Here is a 19,488-nt window from a genome sequence, read left to right on the forward strand (position 1 = left end):
TTGGGGACAAAAGTCCCCTGGTTATTTAAATAATAAAAAAAAAACAGTAAGACATATTCCTTTTAATATAACACAGCCAACACTTTTTTAACTCTATAGTTGTGCAGTAAAATTAAAGATTCTCGAAGATGAACAAATTGCCCAAAATTTGTCTCCTTGTGGAAAACAAAGACTTTTAAGATGAGAATGACATGAAATTACCAGTATAACCAGTAGATGGCAGCGGAACATCAATCATCAGCTCATTTGAAAATGCCAAGAAAACAAATATATATTTTTAACTTGGTATTTTATATGTTTTAAAAATCAAAGTTCGGACCATTACGCTTTGGAACATTTTTTTGACATTTTATTTTCACAAACGTTATTTGAAATATGAAAGTAGACACTTCACTTGCATTTAACAAGTTTTTTATGTATTTAAAAGGACTTTTGTCAATTTCATTTGATGCGGACACCAAAATGGTGACGTCTCGTCTTTGACCCAATTACAATTCACAACAACATTAATCTTAAATAAACTTGGAGAGAAGATTAATGGAGTAAAAGAGTGACAGGTGAATCATTTCCCTGTGAACAATCACTTTCTGCTATATTTAAATACTTTCAAAACAGTGAAAAACACTGTCCAACAATACCAGAGCAATGACAACTGTGGACAGGGGAAGGGTTCAGTTATTGGTGTGCTGTCCAGTAATGGTACAGATTCATTATCTTCAATATCTATTTATAATTGTACATTGCGAGAAAAAAAAAATCATTATCTTAATCAGTAGTATTTTTTTGTATTTATTTTGCAGTAGGAATATCAAAGCATCCTTATTACAAACTAAATTTAATTACTGTAGAATAGTACATAAAACATCATACAACTCGTTTGCAGAGAATATATCTTAAATTAACTTATTTTTCTCAGCACACTGTCAAATTGTTTTTAACAAATTAATTGAAGATATTCTCTCTGACATATACTACTGTTCAAAAGTTTGGGGTTAGAGAGATTTTTTTAATGTTTTTGAAAACAAAAGCTATTATGGTCACGAGGTCTGCATTTATTTGATCAAAAATACAAAAATATAGTGAAATATTATTACATTTGTAAAAATAAATAAATCTTTTCTATTTTAATATATTTAAAATGTAATTTATTCTCGTGATGGAAAAGCTGAATTTTCAGCAGCCATTACTTCATTCTTCAGTGTCACATGATCCTTCAGATATCATTCTAATATACAGATTTGGTGCTCAAGAAACATTTCTTATTATCAACATTGAGATTGTGCTGCTTAATATGAATATTTGTGGAAACTGTGATACTATTTTAAAAGAAAGTTCTACAGAACAGCATTTATTTGAAATAGAGATGTTTTGTAACATTATAAACGTCTTTACCGTCTCATTTTTATACAGCAACGATTCATTAAATAGATCAAAAATATAAATTTCTTTCAAGAAAATAAAAATCAACTGATCCCAAACTTTTGAACTATAGTGTATCTTATATAAGTTTGCTCCCCAAATGTAAAACAAGACAAAAAAATACTGATTAAGAACATGATTTTTTTTTTTGCAGTGTAATACACCCACCTTCCCACAGACTTGTGCACACACAATCAATCACAGAAAACAAACACGTGTTTAAACTCATTCACACGAACAGTCATCCGTAACTGATTAACATCGAGTCACTGGGTGAGAGTGAGAGCTGTCCGCAGGAGGTTACAGATAGCGATAGTGGTGTATGTGGGAAGGGTTTGAGAATTGTTGAATGGTTAAAAAGATGATGAAACTGGAGAGGTCGAAGGAAACATGGCAGAAATCACGTGAAAACAGAAGAAAACTAAACCGACCAAAAATTCCAATTTCCATTGACATGCAAAACAAAGGGAGGTGGAGGAAGTGGAAATATACTTGAAGAGAAGCAGACGTACCATTAGTCGGATGCTTTGCAAACGACACAGAAAATCGCTTTACTGCCGGCATAGACAACAACTCTGAGGAAATAAAAAAGGTCACTAGAGTTACCATATTTTACAGTACACCTGTAGAGGATGGGGATGGTGTTACAGAGCTGAAGGTGTGAGACTGTCAAGGATAGTAGGGTGAGGAGTGTAGGGCTGGGTTTCTACTGTGACTACAGACTCAGAAACACTGGGTCAGAAAGCAGAAGAGCAGTGTTTAGTGTCTCAATGTGATTTAAACTTTCAGCTAAAGAGTGACAATGTTCCTTATTACGAGGAAGTAAGATTTCAACCTCACAAATGGGTTTATTGAGGCTATTCCTAGCTCAGGTAGAGAAAATAAAAAAATGACAGTAAGAGGATCTTTATCTTAACTGCTTAAATGTCTTCACATAGTTGCCACTGTAAACGAGTGAATCTATTTATAACACTTTGGCTACAGTAATATTTCCGGCTTGTCACTTTATGGGCACTTCTCTACTATAAATACAGATGCCATCTTACCAGACGTCATCTCTCAGAACAAACAAAATGTTGGACAGAATCATGAAAAGCTGGAGACGGTCAGATCGACCCCTCGCTTTGTAAGCAACTTTGGGAGTCTGTAGGGTAACAGCACATGCCTTCACAGGACACAACCACACACAACAGTGAAGACAAAGAGACTGGGGATTGGGTTCTATGACCGGCCAGTCCTAGAGACCAGCCAGAGATTTTAACTGAAGCTAATATGGTTAAATGAACGGGCTCATGTATACGATAGCAACAAATGGAAGAGTAAAGTTAGAACTGCAAAACAGCAGTAAACAAAACAAGACACAGGAAATGGGAACTGAAACAGGGAGAACTCCAAACACTGTCACACTGACACCTTGTGGACAATAGGATTCACCATGAGCATACAAACTGAACATTCTGGAAGGAATCGGGGGATGTGAGAGCACTCCAGTATGGACCGGAAAGACAATTTGTCAATGCAGTTTCAGATAAAATACCAAATTAGAGTGAAATCCAAAGCTAATGGCCACTTATCGAATTTAGTAATAATTTCAAACCCCAAATATTGTGTAACCCTTTATAATAAGGTTCAGTCTATTAACATCAACTGTCAAGACTAACAATCACCAGTCATTTTTACAGTATGTATTAGTTTAGGTTAATGTTATTGTTCATTGTTAATTCAATTTTTTTACATTTTTGAAAAACTTGAAACGTTGCAAATTTATTGTAAATGCCTACATATGATATTAACCAAGATTAACAAGATTCTGTAAAATGTGTAACTAGTGTTAACATATAGAATCTTATTGTAAAGTGTTACCAAATAAAGTGATGTGATACACTACTGTTCAAAAGTCTGGGATCAGTAAGATTTTTTTTTTAAAGAAATTAATACTTTTATTCAGCAAGGATGAACTGAATTTGATCAAAAGTGACAGAAAATAATATTACAAAAAATGTATATTTCATATACATGATGTTGTTTTGAACTTTCTATTATTTAAATCCTGAAAAAATGTAGCAAGGTTTCCACAAAAATATTAAGCAGCACAACTGTTTTCAACATTGATAATAGTAAGAAATGTTTCTTAAGCACCAAATCAGCATATCGGATTGATTTCTGAAGGGTCATGTGACAATGAAGACTGCTAAAATTCAGCTTTGCCATAATAGGAATACATAACCTTTTAATATACATTCTAAATAATATCAAATATAATGTATAGAAAACAGATTTTAAAATGTAACATTTCACAATATTACTGTTTTTACTGTATTTCTGCACATATAAGATTTCTTTCCAAACATGTAAAAAAAATTACATACCTCAGACTTTTGAACGGTAGTGTACAGTGAGTATAGAAAATAATTTCCCCCTTTAAAATAATCACATTATGTTGCTTTTCAGCCTGACATGAAGACGGACACACCAACATGTCAGAAAAAAAACAAAAAACAGAATCATCACCAACTTAGTTGGCAAAAGGATCACCCCCTCCTAAAAATGACTTGTAAAATCAGGTGTAGCTAATCACCTTTTCAATGGCACACAAAGCCATTTGACTTTCAACTGTGATCATTTTAAGTAGCTCAGCACGCAAAGAGCTTTCCTGGAGCATTTCAGTCCTTGGTAGTGCAACTGAAGCAAACAATCAACTATGGGTGGCAAGGCACTGTCAAAAGATCTCCGGGATAAAGTTGTGGACAGGCACAAGTCAGGAGATGGATACAAATACATTTGAAAGGCTTTATCAATGCCTAGAAGCACACTGAAGTCTATTATTAAGAAGTGGAAGGTATTTGGTACAACACAGACCCTCCCTGGATCAGGACGTCCCTCCAAACTGGATAAAAGAGCCGGAGGCAACTGCTCAGAGAGGCGACCAAGAGGCCTACATCAACTCTGAAGCAGCTGCAGGAATTTATGACAAAGAGTGGTCATTGTGTGCATGTGAACAATATCACAAATTCTCCACAACTGTGGTTTGTATGGGAGGGTTGCAAGAAAAAAGACACTCCTCAAGAAAAGCTACATGCAGTCAGACTGAGCTTTGCCAAAACACACCTTGAAGATTCTGAGGCAGATGAGACTAAAAATTGAAATATTTGGCCTCAACACCAAACGATGTGTCTGGCGGAAATCCAATACAGCTCACCATCAAAATAACAGCATTCCTGCAGTAAAGTATGGAGCTGGTAATATTCTGTTATGAGGGTGTTTCTCTGCAGCAGGGACTTGAGCACTTGTCAGTAGAGCCCGACCGATATATCGTTTTGCCGATATTATCGGCCGATACAAGCCTGTTGCCGATATATCGGTATCAGTGAATATGCTGCCGATATGAATTTTTTTTACAGAACATATAACGCAGATAAAATGCTTGAAAGGGTGTAATTACTCAGTTTGTCCAGCAGAGCGCGCTCCATTGTTTGCTACTGGCGACCTGGATGAAACGCTTTTGAAGCTTAAGTCTATGGAAAACCATTGAAACTTTGAACGGCCATATCTCCGTAACGGCGCGGCGAACCCGCACCAAATTTGGGGGATCCCTTCAGCTCGAGGAACCCTCTTGAACGCGAATCGAGTGTGGAACCCTCTCGAACACGAATCGAGTGTACGTCTAAAGGCCCGCTTTTGAATGAGACCACCCCCGCATCGATAGCCCCCGGGGTGGAGATCCGCCGGCGCATTCCCGAGATAGTGACACCAGTCAACACTTTCACTTCAGTAAGGAGGTCTCTTGTTCAGGCAGCAGCATTCAAGCGTTGTCTTACTCGACCGTAAGTGCCCTGCTAAGTGGACTTCACATGAAATTCCGCCATGATTCCAGTTCCAAGGGAACATACACGTTACATTCAAAGGGCATTAAAGTGCGTGAGACGTGAATTTATATTGTATTTATTTACAGAGGTATATTATGTCACACTTCACACTTCTCTAGTAAGTTTCGTCTGTGTGTGAAGACCGTAGCGCAAATCCGTGAATGAATGTTTCGAAGTGAAATAAACTTTAACGGAATAAAGTTGAATGGAATTGAATTGTATTAAAGTTGAATAAACTTCAACTTCACTGTTCAGTGCACTGATGTCAGACTCATTTTGGATAATAAAGTTTATTGTTAAATTGTTAAATGCCCTGCCTCCTCTCTGTCATGTCATTATAAGTGTTTGATCACCACATTTGAGTGATCATTGCAAAAAATGTGTTTATGTATATATATTCTGTTTATGTATATACAGTATTCTATATATAGTACCAGTCAAATGTGTGGACACACGAATGGGAAAGTGTCCAAACTTTTGACTGGTACTGTACTATAATATACACAAAGAATATCGGCCGATATATCGATATCGGCCTTTTTTTACTCCCTAATATCGGTATCTCGGTATCGGTAAAAAAACCCATATCGGTCGGGCTCTACTTGTCAGTACAGGAGGAAAAATGGATGGGGCAAAATACAGTAATACAGTCAAGGAAAATCTGCTGCCCTCTGCCAGAAAGTTGTCAATGAGAAGTTAAAGGCAATGACCCAAATCACACAGAAATCTGAGCACACAGTGGTTGAAGGAGAAAAAGGTGAATGTCCTTGCATGTTCTAGTCAGAGCTCACTTAAGCCCCACTGAAAATCTGTGGAATGACTTTGCAGTCCACAAACGCTCACCATCAAATTAAACTGAACTTGAGCAGTTCTGCAAAGAAGAGTGAGCAAATATTGCAAAGTCTAGACGTGCAAAATTAATAGAGACAAATCCCAACAGACTAAAGGTTGTAATTAAAGCAAAAGATGGTTCAACAAAATACTGACGCAAGGGGGTGATCCTTTTTCATACTCAGTGATTCAGGTTTTTTATTTATTTATTTATTTATTTTTCTGACATGTTGGTGTTATATCTTTCATTCGAATGTTATAAGTTAAAGTTAAAGAGTAAATCCAGCTGGATAAAAACAAAAACGGTGTCCATCTTCACTTCTATGGAATGCCAATCCTGCCATCATTAGAAATAAAGAAAAAAAATAAATGTACAAAAAAATTTTAAAAAGCAAATATAAATAAATAAATATACAAAGTAAAAAAGCAAAAATAAATAATTATTTATAATTTTATTTCCTTATTTGTTTTTTTTCCACATTTATTTATTTTCACATTTATGTATTAATTTATGTATTTATTTATTTCCACATTTATTTTATTTTTACATTTATTTATTTATACATTTCTTTGTCCGTAGGGTAATGAAGAGGGCAAGTTTTACCTCAGGACTAGCAATCGAGCCAGAGTAGGCGAGGGGTAAGCTTTGAGGCCACAGTGACACCTTGTGGTCCCCAAACGATGTACAAGAAGTGTAGCCTACATGATGCGCCTGTTGATAGTGTGGGATGAATGATTTAGATGGGCAATATGGCCAAAATCTTATTTAAATTTCAAGTGGGGGGTTGTTTAGGCTGGGAAGCGTGCAATCTGTGATCACGTGCATTTGCTGAAGCTCCTGAAAGTGTGCTTTCTTATGCGCGCTGTTTTTTAGGTTTCACTTTCAACGCATGTTTCAAAGATTCGGGATGGAAAGAGGCATCTGAAATAAACTTTAACGGAATAAAGTTGAATGGAATTGAATTGTATTAAAGTTGAATAAACTTCAACTTCACTGTTCAGTGCACTGATGTCAGACTCATTTTGGATAATAAAGTTTATTGTTAAATTGTTAAATGCCCTGCCTCCTCTCTGTCATGTCATTATAAGTGTTTGATCACCACATTTGAGTGATCATTGCAAAAAATGTGTTTATGTATATATATTCTGTTTATGTATATACAGTATTCTATATATAGTACCAGTCAAATGTGTGGACACACGAATGGGAAAGTGTCCAAACTTTTGACTGGTACTGTACTATAATATACACAAAGAATATCGGCCGATATATCGATATCGGCCTTTTTTTACTCCCTAATATCGGTATCGGTATCGGCCTAAAAAAACCCATATCGGTCGGGCTCTACTTGTCAGTACAGGAGGAAAAATGGATGGGGCAAAATACAGTCAAATTCTTGAGGAAAATCTGCTGCCCTCTGCCAGAAAGTTGTCAATGAGAAGTTAAAGGCAATGACCCAAATCACACAGAAATCTGAGCACACAGTGGTTGAAGGAGAAAAAGGTGAATGTCCTTGCATGTTCTAGTCAGAGCTCACTTAAGCCCCACTGAAAATCTGTGGAATGACTTTGCAGTCCACAAACGCTCACCATCAAATTAAACTGAACTTGAGCAGTTCTGCAAAGAAGAGTGAGCAAATATTGCAAAGTCTAGACGTGCAAAATTAATAGAGACAAATCCCAACAGACTAAAGGTTGTAATTAAAGCAAAAGATGGTTCAACAAAATACTGACGCAAGGGGGTGATCCTTTTTCATACTCAGTGATTCAGGTTTTTTATTTATTTATTTATTTATTTTTCTGACATGTTGGTGTTATATCTTTCATTCGAATGTTATAAGTTAAAGTTAAAGAGTAAATCCAGCTGGATAAAAACAAAAACGGTGTCCATCTTCACTTCTATGGAATGCCAATCCTGCCATCATTAGAAATAAAGAAAAAAAATAAATGTACAAAAAAATTTTAAAAAGCAAATATAAATAAATAAATATACAAAGTAAAAAAGCAAAAATAAATAATTATTTATAATTTTATTTCCTTATTTGTTTTTTTTCCACATTTATTTATTTTCACATTTATGTATTAATTTATGTATTTATTTATTTCCACATTTATTTTATTTTTACATTTATTTATTTATACATTTCTTTGTCCGTAGGGTAATGAAGAGGGCAAGTTTTACCTCAGGACTAGCAATCGAGCCAGAGTAGGCGAGGGGTAAGCTTTGAGGCCACAGTGACACCTTGTGGTCCCCAAACGATGTACAAGAAGTGTAGCCTACATGATGCGCCTGTTGATAGTGTGGGATGAATGATTTAGATGGGCAATATGGCCAAAATCTTATTTAAATTTCAAGTGGGGGGTTGTTTAGGCTGGGAAGCGTGCAATCTGTGATCACGTGCATTTGCTGAAGCTCCTGAAAGTGTGCTTTCTTATGCGCGCTGTTTTTTAGGTTTCACTTTCAACGCATGTTTCAAAGATTCGGGATGGAAAGAGGCATCAGTTACTGTAGAAGATTTATCGTCTCGCGCCACTTCCCGTAATGGGTTCTCTTGCTGTAGACACGGCTTTAGATACGGATCAATTGGCTGATTAATCACACGTCTTAGGCTGGAAATATCCAGAATTAGATCAAACAAAAGGTGTCCATGGGAACGGAGCTAGTGAAACACACACGCCAAACATTATAGCCTAAAACATGTTTAATATTTGAGACTGACAACAACGATTGTATGCGGCTGTGCAGTGGAGATGCATTCACTGTCAAATATCATTTAGCATTCATTTTGAAATTTTGTCAAATATTTTTTCTTGATTACAATTTTTGAAACATGCGTTGTATGCGTTGAAAGTGAAACCTAAAAAACAACTACAACGATTGCAGGCTTTCACGAGCTTCAGCAAATGCACTCGATCACAGATTGCACGCTTCCCAGCCGAAACAAACCCCCACGTGAAATTGAAATAATAACCTGTGATATAAGATTTTGGCCATATTGCCCATCTAAATCATTCATCCCACACTATCAACGGGCACCTCATGTAGGCTACACTTCTCGTACATCGTTTGGGCACCACAAGGTGTCACTGTGGCCTCAAAGCTTACCCCTCGCCTACTCTGGCTCGATTGCTAGTCCTGATGTAAGACACGCCCTCTTCATTACCCTACGGACAAAGAAATGTAGAAATAAATAAATGCGAAAATAAATAAATGCATAAATAAGGAAATGTGGAAATAAAGAAATAAATACGTAAATAAATACATATATGTGAAAATAAATAAAAGTGGAAATAAATAAATGTATAAATAAATAAAAGAAAAAATAAATAAATGTGGAAAAAAAATACATAAGGAAATAAAATTATAAATAATTATTTATTTTTGCTTTTTTACTTTTCTTCGTATATTTATTTATATATTTATTTATTTATATTTGCTGTTTTACATTTCTTTGTACATTTCTTTATTTCTTTATTTCTAATTAAGTCAGCAAAACAGTTCCATACACTTCAGGCTGCAAGGCAACAAAATGTAATTATTTTAAAGGGGAGTGATTCTTTTCTATACCCACTGTATCGGAGTCTGAATTGTAAAAAGTGATCATGTAGCAAATAGCCCCTTTATATAGTGGAAGGCAAGGTCAGAGTTTATATTCAGTTTGCTGTTCACAAAATCAAAATTTTTACCATGTTTTTGCTTCAAACTTTTTTGGATTCCTGCAATGGTACATAAACATATGTGTTTCCAATTAAATGATGTCAAAAATAAAACACTGCTCACAAAATATGACAAATGACAAGTCAACAAAGACAATTTATGAAAGACGATGAATGGCACTGTAGACTCCATGAGTTTTTGGACACCACACATTCAAGATCGTGAAAATGAACCAGACGTGAAATGTTGAGTATGACAGCAAGATGTGTGATACACACTCAAGACCTGATGCAATGAATGTTCTTAATCCTAAAATGTACATTACTCACATTTACTGGAAGTGCCCTTTAACTAGTTTCTAGCTTCTAAACTCTTTTATTATCTCTATGAGAGAAGGAGCTGGACTGAGCACATACCGTCTTTATAGGTCAAACTGCCCGAGGAGAATTTTTTGCGGTGTGTGCGTGCGTAGTCCTGAAGGTTGGGGGCACTAGAGGAGCCCCCCAGGACGGTGGTGCTGAAGAGGCCAGCGCACTGAGAGCCTGCAGAGGGGGTTAGATCATGGAATTAGTGTGCACACCAACCACATGCACTTATTAATCAAAACACAACAGTTACTGCAGAGAGAGTGAGAGGATTATAAAGCCATAATATATGACTCGTGCCAAAACCATTGCGGTTTGGCGAACATCAATGACAGAGGCTTAGTAGAGCAAAATCTAATTAACAAAAGACAGAAGCAATGTTCTTGCCAGGGAAATATTCTTGAAAGTATATACCTTATATCTATTAGGAACAATTATGAAAAAATAAAATATAAATAAATAAATACAAAAAAAAAACAACTTCAGTGAAATGGCAGATGAGTATGCTCAGTATATAGTCATATGAACGAGTATATGAATATATGAACGTCAGCATTCACATGTCATTGATAGTAAATATATGATTAGACAAATTAATCATTTCAAATCTACAGATAGTTAGGTATGAAATATGTCTGACTGCATGCAGGATTATTTGCTCATTTACACCCTTGTCAAATGTGTTTTTTTCCATGCAAAACTTTTAAGTTTTAAAACTGCAGGAAATATTCATGGCACTTTCTTTCATAGATAACAGCTTTGCGTAAAGATAACCAACTAAACTGACATCAGAGATCAGAGCACTAGTTTTAAATAGAGCAGAAGAATGAATTCTTGGAGAATGATTCCTAAAAATTAACAACATCCCACTCCCACACACCAAACTCCATCTCTGGATCCAAAATTTGTATCCACCAATTTCCTTGGTAACATCCATGAAAGCAGTCAGCTAATGGAGTTTACACCCGAAATAGCATGCAGTATAGTGTTGCGTTGGATTCAGAGGGTGATTTCCTGTCAGGGAGAAGAGATAAACAGCAGTTGTTGAGGCTGAGTGAGGGACAGACACACGATACCAACCTAATCCGCTCTGCTTCATCTCTGGAGACTGACGTGAGCAGGAGGGGAAGAGGCGATAGCTGCCACCTTTACAGGACGAGTTTTCTGACAGGACCTGTGCACACAACAAATGAAGAAAATCCAGCCGGATTCTGACCACAGAGATTTATAAAAGTATTTTGAAAGCACACTGTTCAGTGGTTGGCATAGTAGGTGGCTGAGTGAGATACCTCCATGGAGCCAGTCTTGCGGTTCCGGATCAGAGGGGATTTCCTCTGGGTGCTGATGGCCTCTGAAAGGGGCAAAGCGCGGTCAGGCTCATCTTGTACGAGATTTTCCAAACTACCAGGGTCTGTTTGCTTCTGATCATTCTATGTAAACACACACAAACACAGACATGGAAACTTCAGCAAACAAACCTAGCTATCATTAGCTGAACAACAATCTAATCCAAACATAATGAGAAAATGGAACAAAGGAAAGTCAGTTACTTCAGCAGAGGCTGGTCGGAAGCCAAAGCCCATCGGAGCGCTCTCCTCCTCAGATACTTTGACCCCAGGGCTGAAATGCAGTTCCACATGGAAGCGTTCTTCAGAGGATGGGTCCTGAGTTAACAAAATATCACAATTGTCACATTTCTTTGAAGCACTTTGAAGATGGTAAGATGGCGCCGACGCTGATGGCTGCCTCCGTGGCATGCTCCGCAGTTGTTTTTATGTTTTTGTTAGTTTGTCCTGTCTTTAGTTATATCCCTGCAATCAGTTTCACCAGAGACGAAATTGCTGGACATTCGGCAGTACACACCACCCGATATTTCACCGGTTTTCGACTATTCGGATGTTTTGCTGGACATTGTTGTCGGGGGAGCTGTGGCGCTGATTAAGCGCTTCAGGACACGCAGACGGGGGAAGCAAGCCGGCGCGCTCGTGAAGCTCAGACAGCGCGGATTCAGGACGCCGTTGCCGAGCATCCATCTGGCGAACCTCCGCTCTCTACCCAACAAAACAGACGAACTCCTTCTGCTATCCCGGACAAATAAGGATTTTTCTAACTCTGCTGCTCTGTGTTTCACGGAAACCTGGCACTCTATTGAGATTGCACAGTCCACAGCTCAGTTATTACAGTTCACTTATGTTTATTCTGTGCCTCAAAGGAGCAGAACAGACAGTGAGAGCAGGATGTACCTTATTGTTGTCTTCATAGAGCATTATGACGATCTGGGTCATGTAGTTGAGCTCAGACACGGCACTCAGATAATCCATGGCTCTCTTCCACTGCTGGTCCTTCTCCTCCTGAAACATCATGCATCCTTTAACACTCAACTGATACCACAATCAAAGACAATTGCTTAAAAAACTGCTCTTGTTCTCTCTTTTACTTTTCATTTGTACTACTGCTATAGCTTCTGCACTTCTCTACCCTTTTGAAAAAGAAGTACACTTTAGCATGGAGTACTTCAGTAGTTAAAAACTGCTTTCTTCTCATGGTTGACCTACCAGGCTTACTTGTTGTGTCAGTCATTTTGACTTTACCCTCAATACATTTCTCAATGCTAAAGTGGCATAAGTGCAGTTACACCCCTTTGGCACCAACTGGCTTAGTATTTTCAGTTTTAAGTCTTTTGGTTTCTAATGAATAACTCCAATTATGAATTCACTTGTGTCCTTTTGGCAGTAAAAAGAGCTCATCAAGAGCTTTCATTTGATGTAATGATGAAGTTGGAATTTACTACATTTAAAATCTATTAATTTCTAATGTGCTATGATACTTACATCCAATAGGCCACCATAACGGAAGATGCTAAGCAGTGAGTGGACATGACTCTCGCTCGTGAAATACAGCCGAGTTCGGACATGCCTACCTGGTGACAGCACTCCACGTGAATATCTGGGACACAAAGAGATGGACAAGTGTGAGCTCTCATGCTCAATAGGAGAGATCAAATAAAAGAAAGAAAGAGATGAGATTGACAAAACAGGGCATCTCACAGTGGATGCAGCTTGTTTACAGACTCATCCTCATGTGTCCTCTGAAGGTCAAGCTGAATCTTCTTCACTAAAGGCAGACAGTAGGCATACGCAATATCCAGCTTCTCCACCTTATTAATGCCGTACTCCTAAAAAAGTAGTTTGAAGGACAGTTGTAGTACAGTTGAAACACTCAAATATATACTTTTTAAAAATTATTTAAATTACAAAAACAAAACAAAATAACTAAAACTCTAACTAAAATTAAAATGAAAACAGAAAATGTAAAAATAAAATCTAATTCAAAATATTAACAAAAACTAGTATGTCAATGATACTAAAATAGCACGGCTGTTAGTTGGACTATTGATAATAGTAAGATTATCTGTTGGACTACATTTTTAGATTTCACTTTTTGCTGTGGTATCCAAGAACTGAGTGATATGTGAAAAAATATTTAAACCGATTTTTTCCCCCCAAACAAAGCAATAGCTAGTGCTAGTGAAAATATTTGGAGAAATATCGGTATTCAAACAAACCTGTTGCTAAAGAAACTATGTAAAAACTGTATAAAAATAAATTTTCAGCTCTGAGGAAATGCTGAATGAGTTCATGAGTTTCAGAATTTTCTCACACACCTGTGGTATGACAGTGTTGGCTAGTGCTCTAGAGAGCTTGAAGAGTTCGTATGTGTCCTCCAGGCCCAGAGAGACGTTGTGCTGCACGTCATACTTAACACAGTCGTAAATGTCAGGAATCTTGCTGATGTCGTAGCGGCCACTCTTCATGCGGAAGTCCCTTTCCAACTTAGACCAGCGCTGCAGCATCATCTCCAGTGTCTCACTGTGGTACAGCTGTAAATCTGAAAGGCAACACCAACTCACTTACTCAGGTCTTTTTTTCACAAGTTACTCATTTTGGCCTTTTAATGTGTTTTTCTCTCTTCTATGAGCACAGAGCAATCACCTGCTGATTTGGGGTCTTCAAGTCTTTTGCGGATCTGTGAGGTGAGGCTCTGGACAAGGGTGTAGACTTGATCACACGTACTTACTGGATTCTCCACAGCCTTCATAGAGTTCACCAGAGAGCTGCTGCATGTTGGAGCCAGCTGGAGAAACAAAAGAGATAAAGTGGACACAGGTGTGTTTTCATATCAAGTCAGCGGAGGGCTGAATACACCCTTAGTTCAAAAGCTGTCTGATGCTTCGATTTACCCTGTCAAAATCTTCTTCTGTGAAGATTTCATCTTTCTGCATGATCTCGTGAAGTCTGGCCTTAACCCTCTGCTGACAGCCACTGAGGGATTCGATATCGTTATCCAGCAGGCCGTTCATATTTGCACTCTTTACCATCTGGACCAGGATCGGTGTCAGTTCCCCTTCCAGTGCCAAGAGACCCTGACAGCCAGACAACCAACACCAACTTAACATCCTCTGACAACTTAATATTTTTAAACCTTAGACGACCTGTATTTGTTGTGACTAAAGACCTTCGCAAAGGCAGCAGCAGTCATTTGCACCCTGCCCTCATCAGAGGCATAGATCTTCAGGTCATGCCGGTAGGTGCTGTGTAGCCTGAGCAGGCCGCAGCCTGGAAAGCCAGCATAATCCCCTACAAGTGGACAAGAACATAACATTCACAGATGAAAACATGATGAGACTAAATAGCCATATTGAACTGAGGCAATCAACCCTGTTCCTGAAAACCCAGTCTTTCTGGGTTTCGCTCCAAAGCTAATCAAGGTCTTGCTTGACAGTAAGAGGCATGGGTGTTGGAACAAAACTCGGCAACATAGTATCTGCAGGAACAGGGTGGAACACCCCAGTATAGTCTACATTAACATCCAAAGGTTTAACAAGTCCAAAGACTGAAAATGTTTTCATAACATAACTGCAAACGGGTATATTTTTCTCTCAAATCTCATTCATTCCAGTGTTCAATTCGAGTTTGGCAACTTCAGTCACAAAACCAATAAGCAAAACATGACTGTAAATAAAATATGCGAGATAAGAAAGAACGGAAGTTTATTAGTGAACAACAGCTAAAATTTAAAGGGGTCATGAACTGAGAAATCAAATTTTTTTTGACATATAAGAGACATTGTACTATATAAACATTCTGTAAGTTTCAGAACTCAAAACTTTCTCGTTAGTCTAAAAACAGCTTATATTGAAGCCAATCTGCCATAACAGGTTGTGGAATGTGCCACTTTATGACGTAATAGTGTGGCTAAACACTGCCTCTGCAGGAGAAGATCAACACCTGCTTCTACAGCACTGCCTCTTTAGCCCCGCCCACCGATTTGCACACGTAGTGTAAATAACGAGAGAGGCAAACGCAGGTACACAGAAACCAAACGGTAAAGATGGCTCAGAATACAACAATATGCTGTGCATTGCCTTCCTTCTGATCCCAACATTAGAAAATAATGGATGAACTTTATTTTTAAATCCTCTGAAAAGTTTTTTTTTAAAGTGTCAGACCACGTCAGTAAGAACTTGGTCATTTGTTCACTTCATTTCACCGCAGATTCATTCACAAACAAGGCACAATTCGACGCAGGATTTTCAGAAAGATTGAAAATAAAGACTATGCTGTGCTGAATGTATTGGATCCGACAATAATGTCACACCACACAAGTGTGAGTAACAGTTTTTATTACGTGGTCACTATTGCTTTGTCTGTAAATACAGATTGTTTGATATGTACTGAGTACTTATGTGATTTTAATCTAAATCACAGCAGTGTCCATCTTTGAAGGATGTAGGCTGTCAAACATACACAACTGCAAGCCAATCATAGCAGTGGACGAGTCTACAATCAATCACGCCTATTCAAACAGAACGTTCTGATGAGGGGGGTCAAAACAAGACCGAAAAAATGCCTTTTACTTCTAAATTATGATGTTTTTTGATGTAAACATTTTGAGATCATTATAAGTGGACATAATAATAAAATAAGGCAGTTCATGACCCATTTAAGTCTGATCTTCACACAGATGTATCAGAAGACAATAAAGTGATATGAACAATATAGTTTTATGACACTTTTATAATGCAAATGGCATAAAACTGCCTCACAGAAAAAAAGAGGCAGAAATTATAACCAAGAACAAACAAGAAAAAGGGAAGTGAACAATATAAAGACTGCTGAATAGGCACTGGGTTTTATACCAACATTGGGCAACACTTCATACTATCTTACATTTAACACATTTCAAGAACATGAAGCAAAATGGTTGTATTATAATAAATACTTCATAGATCTTTGTTTAATACAGTGCAGCAGGGATGACATATTTTTGTAGGCCAACCCAAAGCCAATAGGATTTCTCCTGAAGTAAAAAGCTAAATCGTCAAATGTTGCCACCATTAAGCTTCTGAAGACTCTTTCCATTTTTTTATTAAAATCTACAAGTTGGGAAGTGAGTAAGAATAACTTGCAAGAATGCAAATATAAACACAACAAGGGTGTAAACGTGGACTAGTGAGTAGATGAGTTTTCCTGTTTGGCATGATGACGTTTAATGTCCCCAACAACCTCCGTAGTCCCATTTAGCCACTTCTTAGCAATTGCCTTTTCAAGAAACAAAAAGCTTAAATTCACAAGTGAGGTATTACTGAAGTATTTTATGCTGTGGAATTAAACTGTGAAAATATCTTGAGCGCTCTGTTAACCACAGACATTTAACCAAAATCAGTTATTTAACTATGATTCATATATTCATATTCATATAATTCACCAACTACTCATCTATTAAGCATTACAGTATATAATGCTTTTAGATGATTGATTAATGAACATAATTAAGATGTCCAATATTCTGTCACATGTGTTTTATGTGTAATGTTGGATTAGAATGCTGTAAGGAGGAACTAAAAAGCATGAGATTTGTGGACTCGGAAACTCATGATGAAGAACATCTAAAGTGCGAAATGTGTGATTGTTGTGCCAACCAGTGATGAATGTCTGTGTCCTTAAGCTTAAGAGACTGACAGACAGGAGACAGGTCTACCTTGACCTCCAGGATACATGCAGCGAAAAGCCCTGCCAAGTTCTTCAGCCTGAACTCTGCCAGCTGGAGTCAGCTCTCCCCCCCACTTCAGCACCAGCAGTATAGAGGGGCCCTCCTTACGAGTATCTGCACACAACACACACAGCAGCACCATCATGCACAACATGATTCAAGCCAAAGAGGACATGTATCCCGATCAGCAATCCTCATACCTTCCTCCTCACTGGATGTTTTGGGCTGTCCATGAGGAAGGTAGGTTAGCTGCACTTTCCTATTGATTCCAGAGAAATGGCCATACCTAAAAAAAAATCAGAACAGAGACAATAGTTTAATTAGGCCATATCCTATAGGCTCCAAAGAAGTTTACCTTCCACCTCACTGTTTTTGACTGATGTCTATATTAACATCTTGCCAGGACTTGCCAGATCAGCTGCTCTGAAATATATCCAGCGAATCTACGCTATTCCAAAATGAGTGATGCTTGACAAGGGTTGTGAAAGGGGACACTGCATATTGTGCTACTGGACGAATCTTACAACTGAGATTCTAAAAATACAGCATGTTGGTAATATATCTGAACATTGTGTTCATATACAACATCCATCAACTAAATCTCCTTTAAGACATGTTAAAGATGTCTCCTTTGACACACTAGAAACATTATTGTATTTTTTGTTGATGTAAGAAAGCATCTGTTAGGAATATGAAGGCACGTAATGTATATGTATATATTTAATGTATATATTTAATTGTAAATGAGACATGTATCTATTTCTTTGGAAAATATGTCATGTCACAGGACACTGCAAATGTGCCAGTTAGCATGGCCCAGTTACCATCTTACATTAACATACATTTCTAGAACAGTCTTTAGTTGTTCAAGCTTGGACTTCTTCTCCTCAATTTCACAGTCAGTATGTTGTCCTATGTCTGTCAAGAGTGTCCTGGTAATGTCCAGCACTTCCTGTGGAAACAGCGCAGCACAGATATGCTTTTAACAATAAATTTAACATTTAAATGAGTGGCTCTGAAACGGGCTCACTATGGGGTCTCAACAAACTTCCAAGGAGGCCTCAAGATGATTTAAAGTGTTGCAAAATAAGACAAAACAGGTATTAAAATAAGTTTAAAAAAATTAACTAAAATATCAAATTATTTCTTATTTTAATTTACCACCTCATTAAAATTTTAATTCCTTTGAGTAACTAAGATTCCAGAGTCTTTGAGAACTTGAATATATGAGGTAGCCAAATTTTAAAAGTGTGATTTGTAGACCTTGGAAAAGTCATGTAAATTAATAAAATCTTAAAACACCATTAGGCATTTGACAATGAATATACATACATTAAAATAAATCTTTAGCCAGTAAATAACAAATGACTAGAAGAGTCATGTAAAGACAATAATTTTTTTAATTACACTAGGAGTGGCCATAGAAAAAAATAGGTGTGCTTTGAATCCATAAGGTTGAGAACGACTGGTTTAAATTCAACAAAATATAAAAATTGTAATTAAAATAAATAAAATTGTTACCTGCAGTTGTTTGGGTTTCTTTAGCTTCAGCTTGCCTGTTTTATACCCACCATATTTTTCAAAAAGCTCAAAAAACCTGGAAGAAAGGAACAAGCACGATATTTTGCATTTTGGATCCATTAGTCATGCTTTAAGTGATTAAGTCTATTGAGTAGGTGACAAGAACACACATGGGATTCCGAACTTCCATCTTCATCTTCTGCTTTGGTGTACGATCTCCATGACGGATCACAGCTATCACACAGCGCAGCTCCATCCTAACGGACAGAACCACCAAAAAAGTAATTCTGATGCAATACCATAATAGGGGCACTTGGCATTTATTTTAAAGAAAGATTAATTTTACTTCCATTAACATATAGTGTACACTACTTTAATGAGTCAAAGATGTGAGTATAGCATGTGATAAGTACATGGTCCCTGATGTAGTGGGTACAATAGGAATGTCCTCTGCCTCTGTAGGTATGGACCAGGGGATCTGGAACTGTGGAGCCAGCTCCCTCATCACAATATTTCTGAGAGAAAGAACAAGCCAAACTCATCACATGTTGTGCATTTTGCAACTATATGTCAATCTGTTTGAATGACAAACATTTTGAATCTTTATCTGATTATTAGGCTTTACCCCAGGATCTTAGCACAGTCATCATAGTATTTCATGGAATTCTTCACAAAGCTAAATCCGTTAACGTCACACACATACGAGTGGCCGTTGGCTCGGAGGAGGTCGAATCCACACACTGTTTGCTAGAGTGCAAAGAGAATTTTTAAAAAT

General features: G+C 37.3%; 1 protein-coding gene across 2 annotated transcripts in view; it reads right to left on the minus strand.

Moving 5' to 3' along the window:
• Nucleotides 1-19,488, minus strand: part of LOC107600465 (inositol hexakisphosphate and diphosphoinositol-pentakisphosphate kinase 1-like) — a 28,578-nt gene that overhangs the window by 8,385 nt on the left and 705 nt on the right. Inside the window, exons 3-22 of one of the 2 annotated variants that reach the window (XM_016292371.1) lie at nt 19,339-19,460; nt 19,127-19,228; nt 18,884-18,970; nt 18,714-18,789; nt 18,035-18,144; nt 17,393-17,478; nt 17,181-17,306; nt 14,655-14,776; nt 14,380-14,562; nt 14,132-14,273; nt 13,804-14,027; nt 13,187-13,314; nt 12,971-13,085; nt 12,383-12,490; nt 11,690-11,803; nt 11,429-11,569; nt 11,220-11,313; nt 10,191-10,316; nt 9,804-9,833; nt 1,932-1,994 (exon numbers count right to left, since the gene is read on the minus strand). In XM_016292371.1, coding sequence (XP_016147857.1) covers nt 1,932-1,994; nt 9,804-9,833; nt 10,191-10,316; nt 11,220-11,313; nt 11,429-11,569; nt 11,690-11,803; nt 12,383-12,490; nt 12,971-13,085; nt 13,187-13,314; nt 13,804-14,027; nt 14,132-14,273; nt 14,380-14,562; nt 14,655-14,776; nt 17,181-17,306; nt 17,393-17,478; nt 18,035-18,144; nt 18,714-18,789; nt 18,884-18,970; nt 19,127-19,228; nt 19,339-19,460 — 2,299 coding nt within the window. The remainder of the gene's footprint in view (nt 1-1,931; nt 1,995-9,803; nt 9,834-10,190; nt 10,317-11,219; nt 11,314-11,428; nt 11,570-11,689; nt 11,804-12,382; nt 12,491-12,970; nt 13,086-13,186; nt 13,315-13,803; nt 14,028-14,131; nt 14,274-14,379; nt 14,563-14,654; nt 14,777-17,180; nt 17,307-17,392; nt 17,479-18,034; nt 18,145-18,713; nt 18,790-18,883; nt 18,971-19,126; nt 19,229-19,338; nt 19,461-19,488) is intronic. The other variant, XM_016292372.1, reaches the window with a different exon arrangement.

Source organism: Sinocyclocheilus grahami, unplaced genomic scaffold (assembly GCF_001515645.1).
Source record: "Sinocyclocheilus grahami isolate Dianchi unplaced genomic scaffold, SAMN03320097.WGS_v1.1 scaffold284.1, whole genome shotgun sequence".
Lineage (NCBI taxonomy): Eukaryota > Metazoa > Chordata > Actinopteri > Cypriniformes > Cyprinidae > Sinocyclocheilus > Sinocyclocheilus grahami.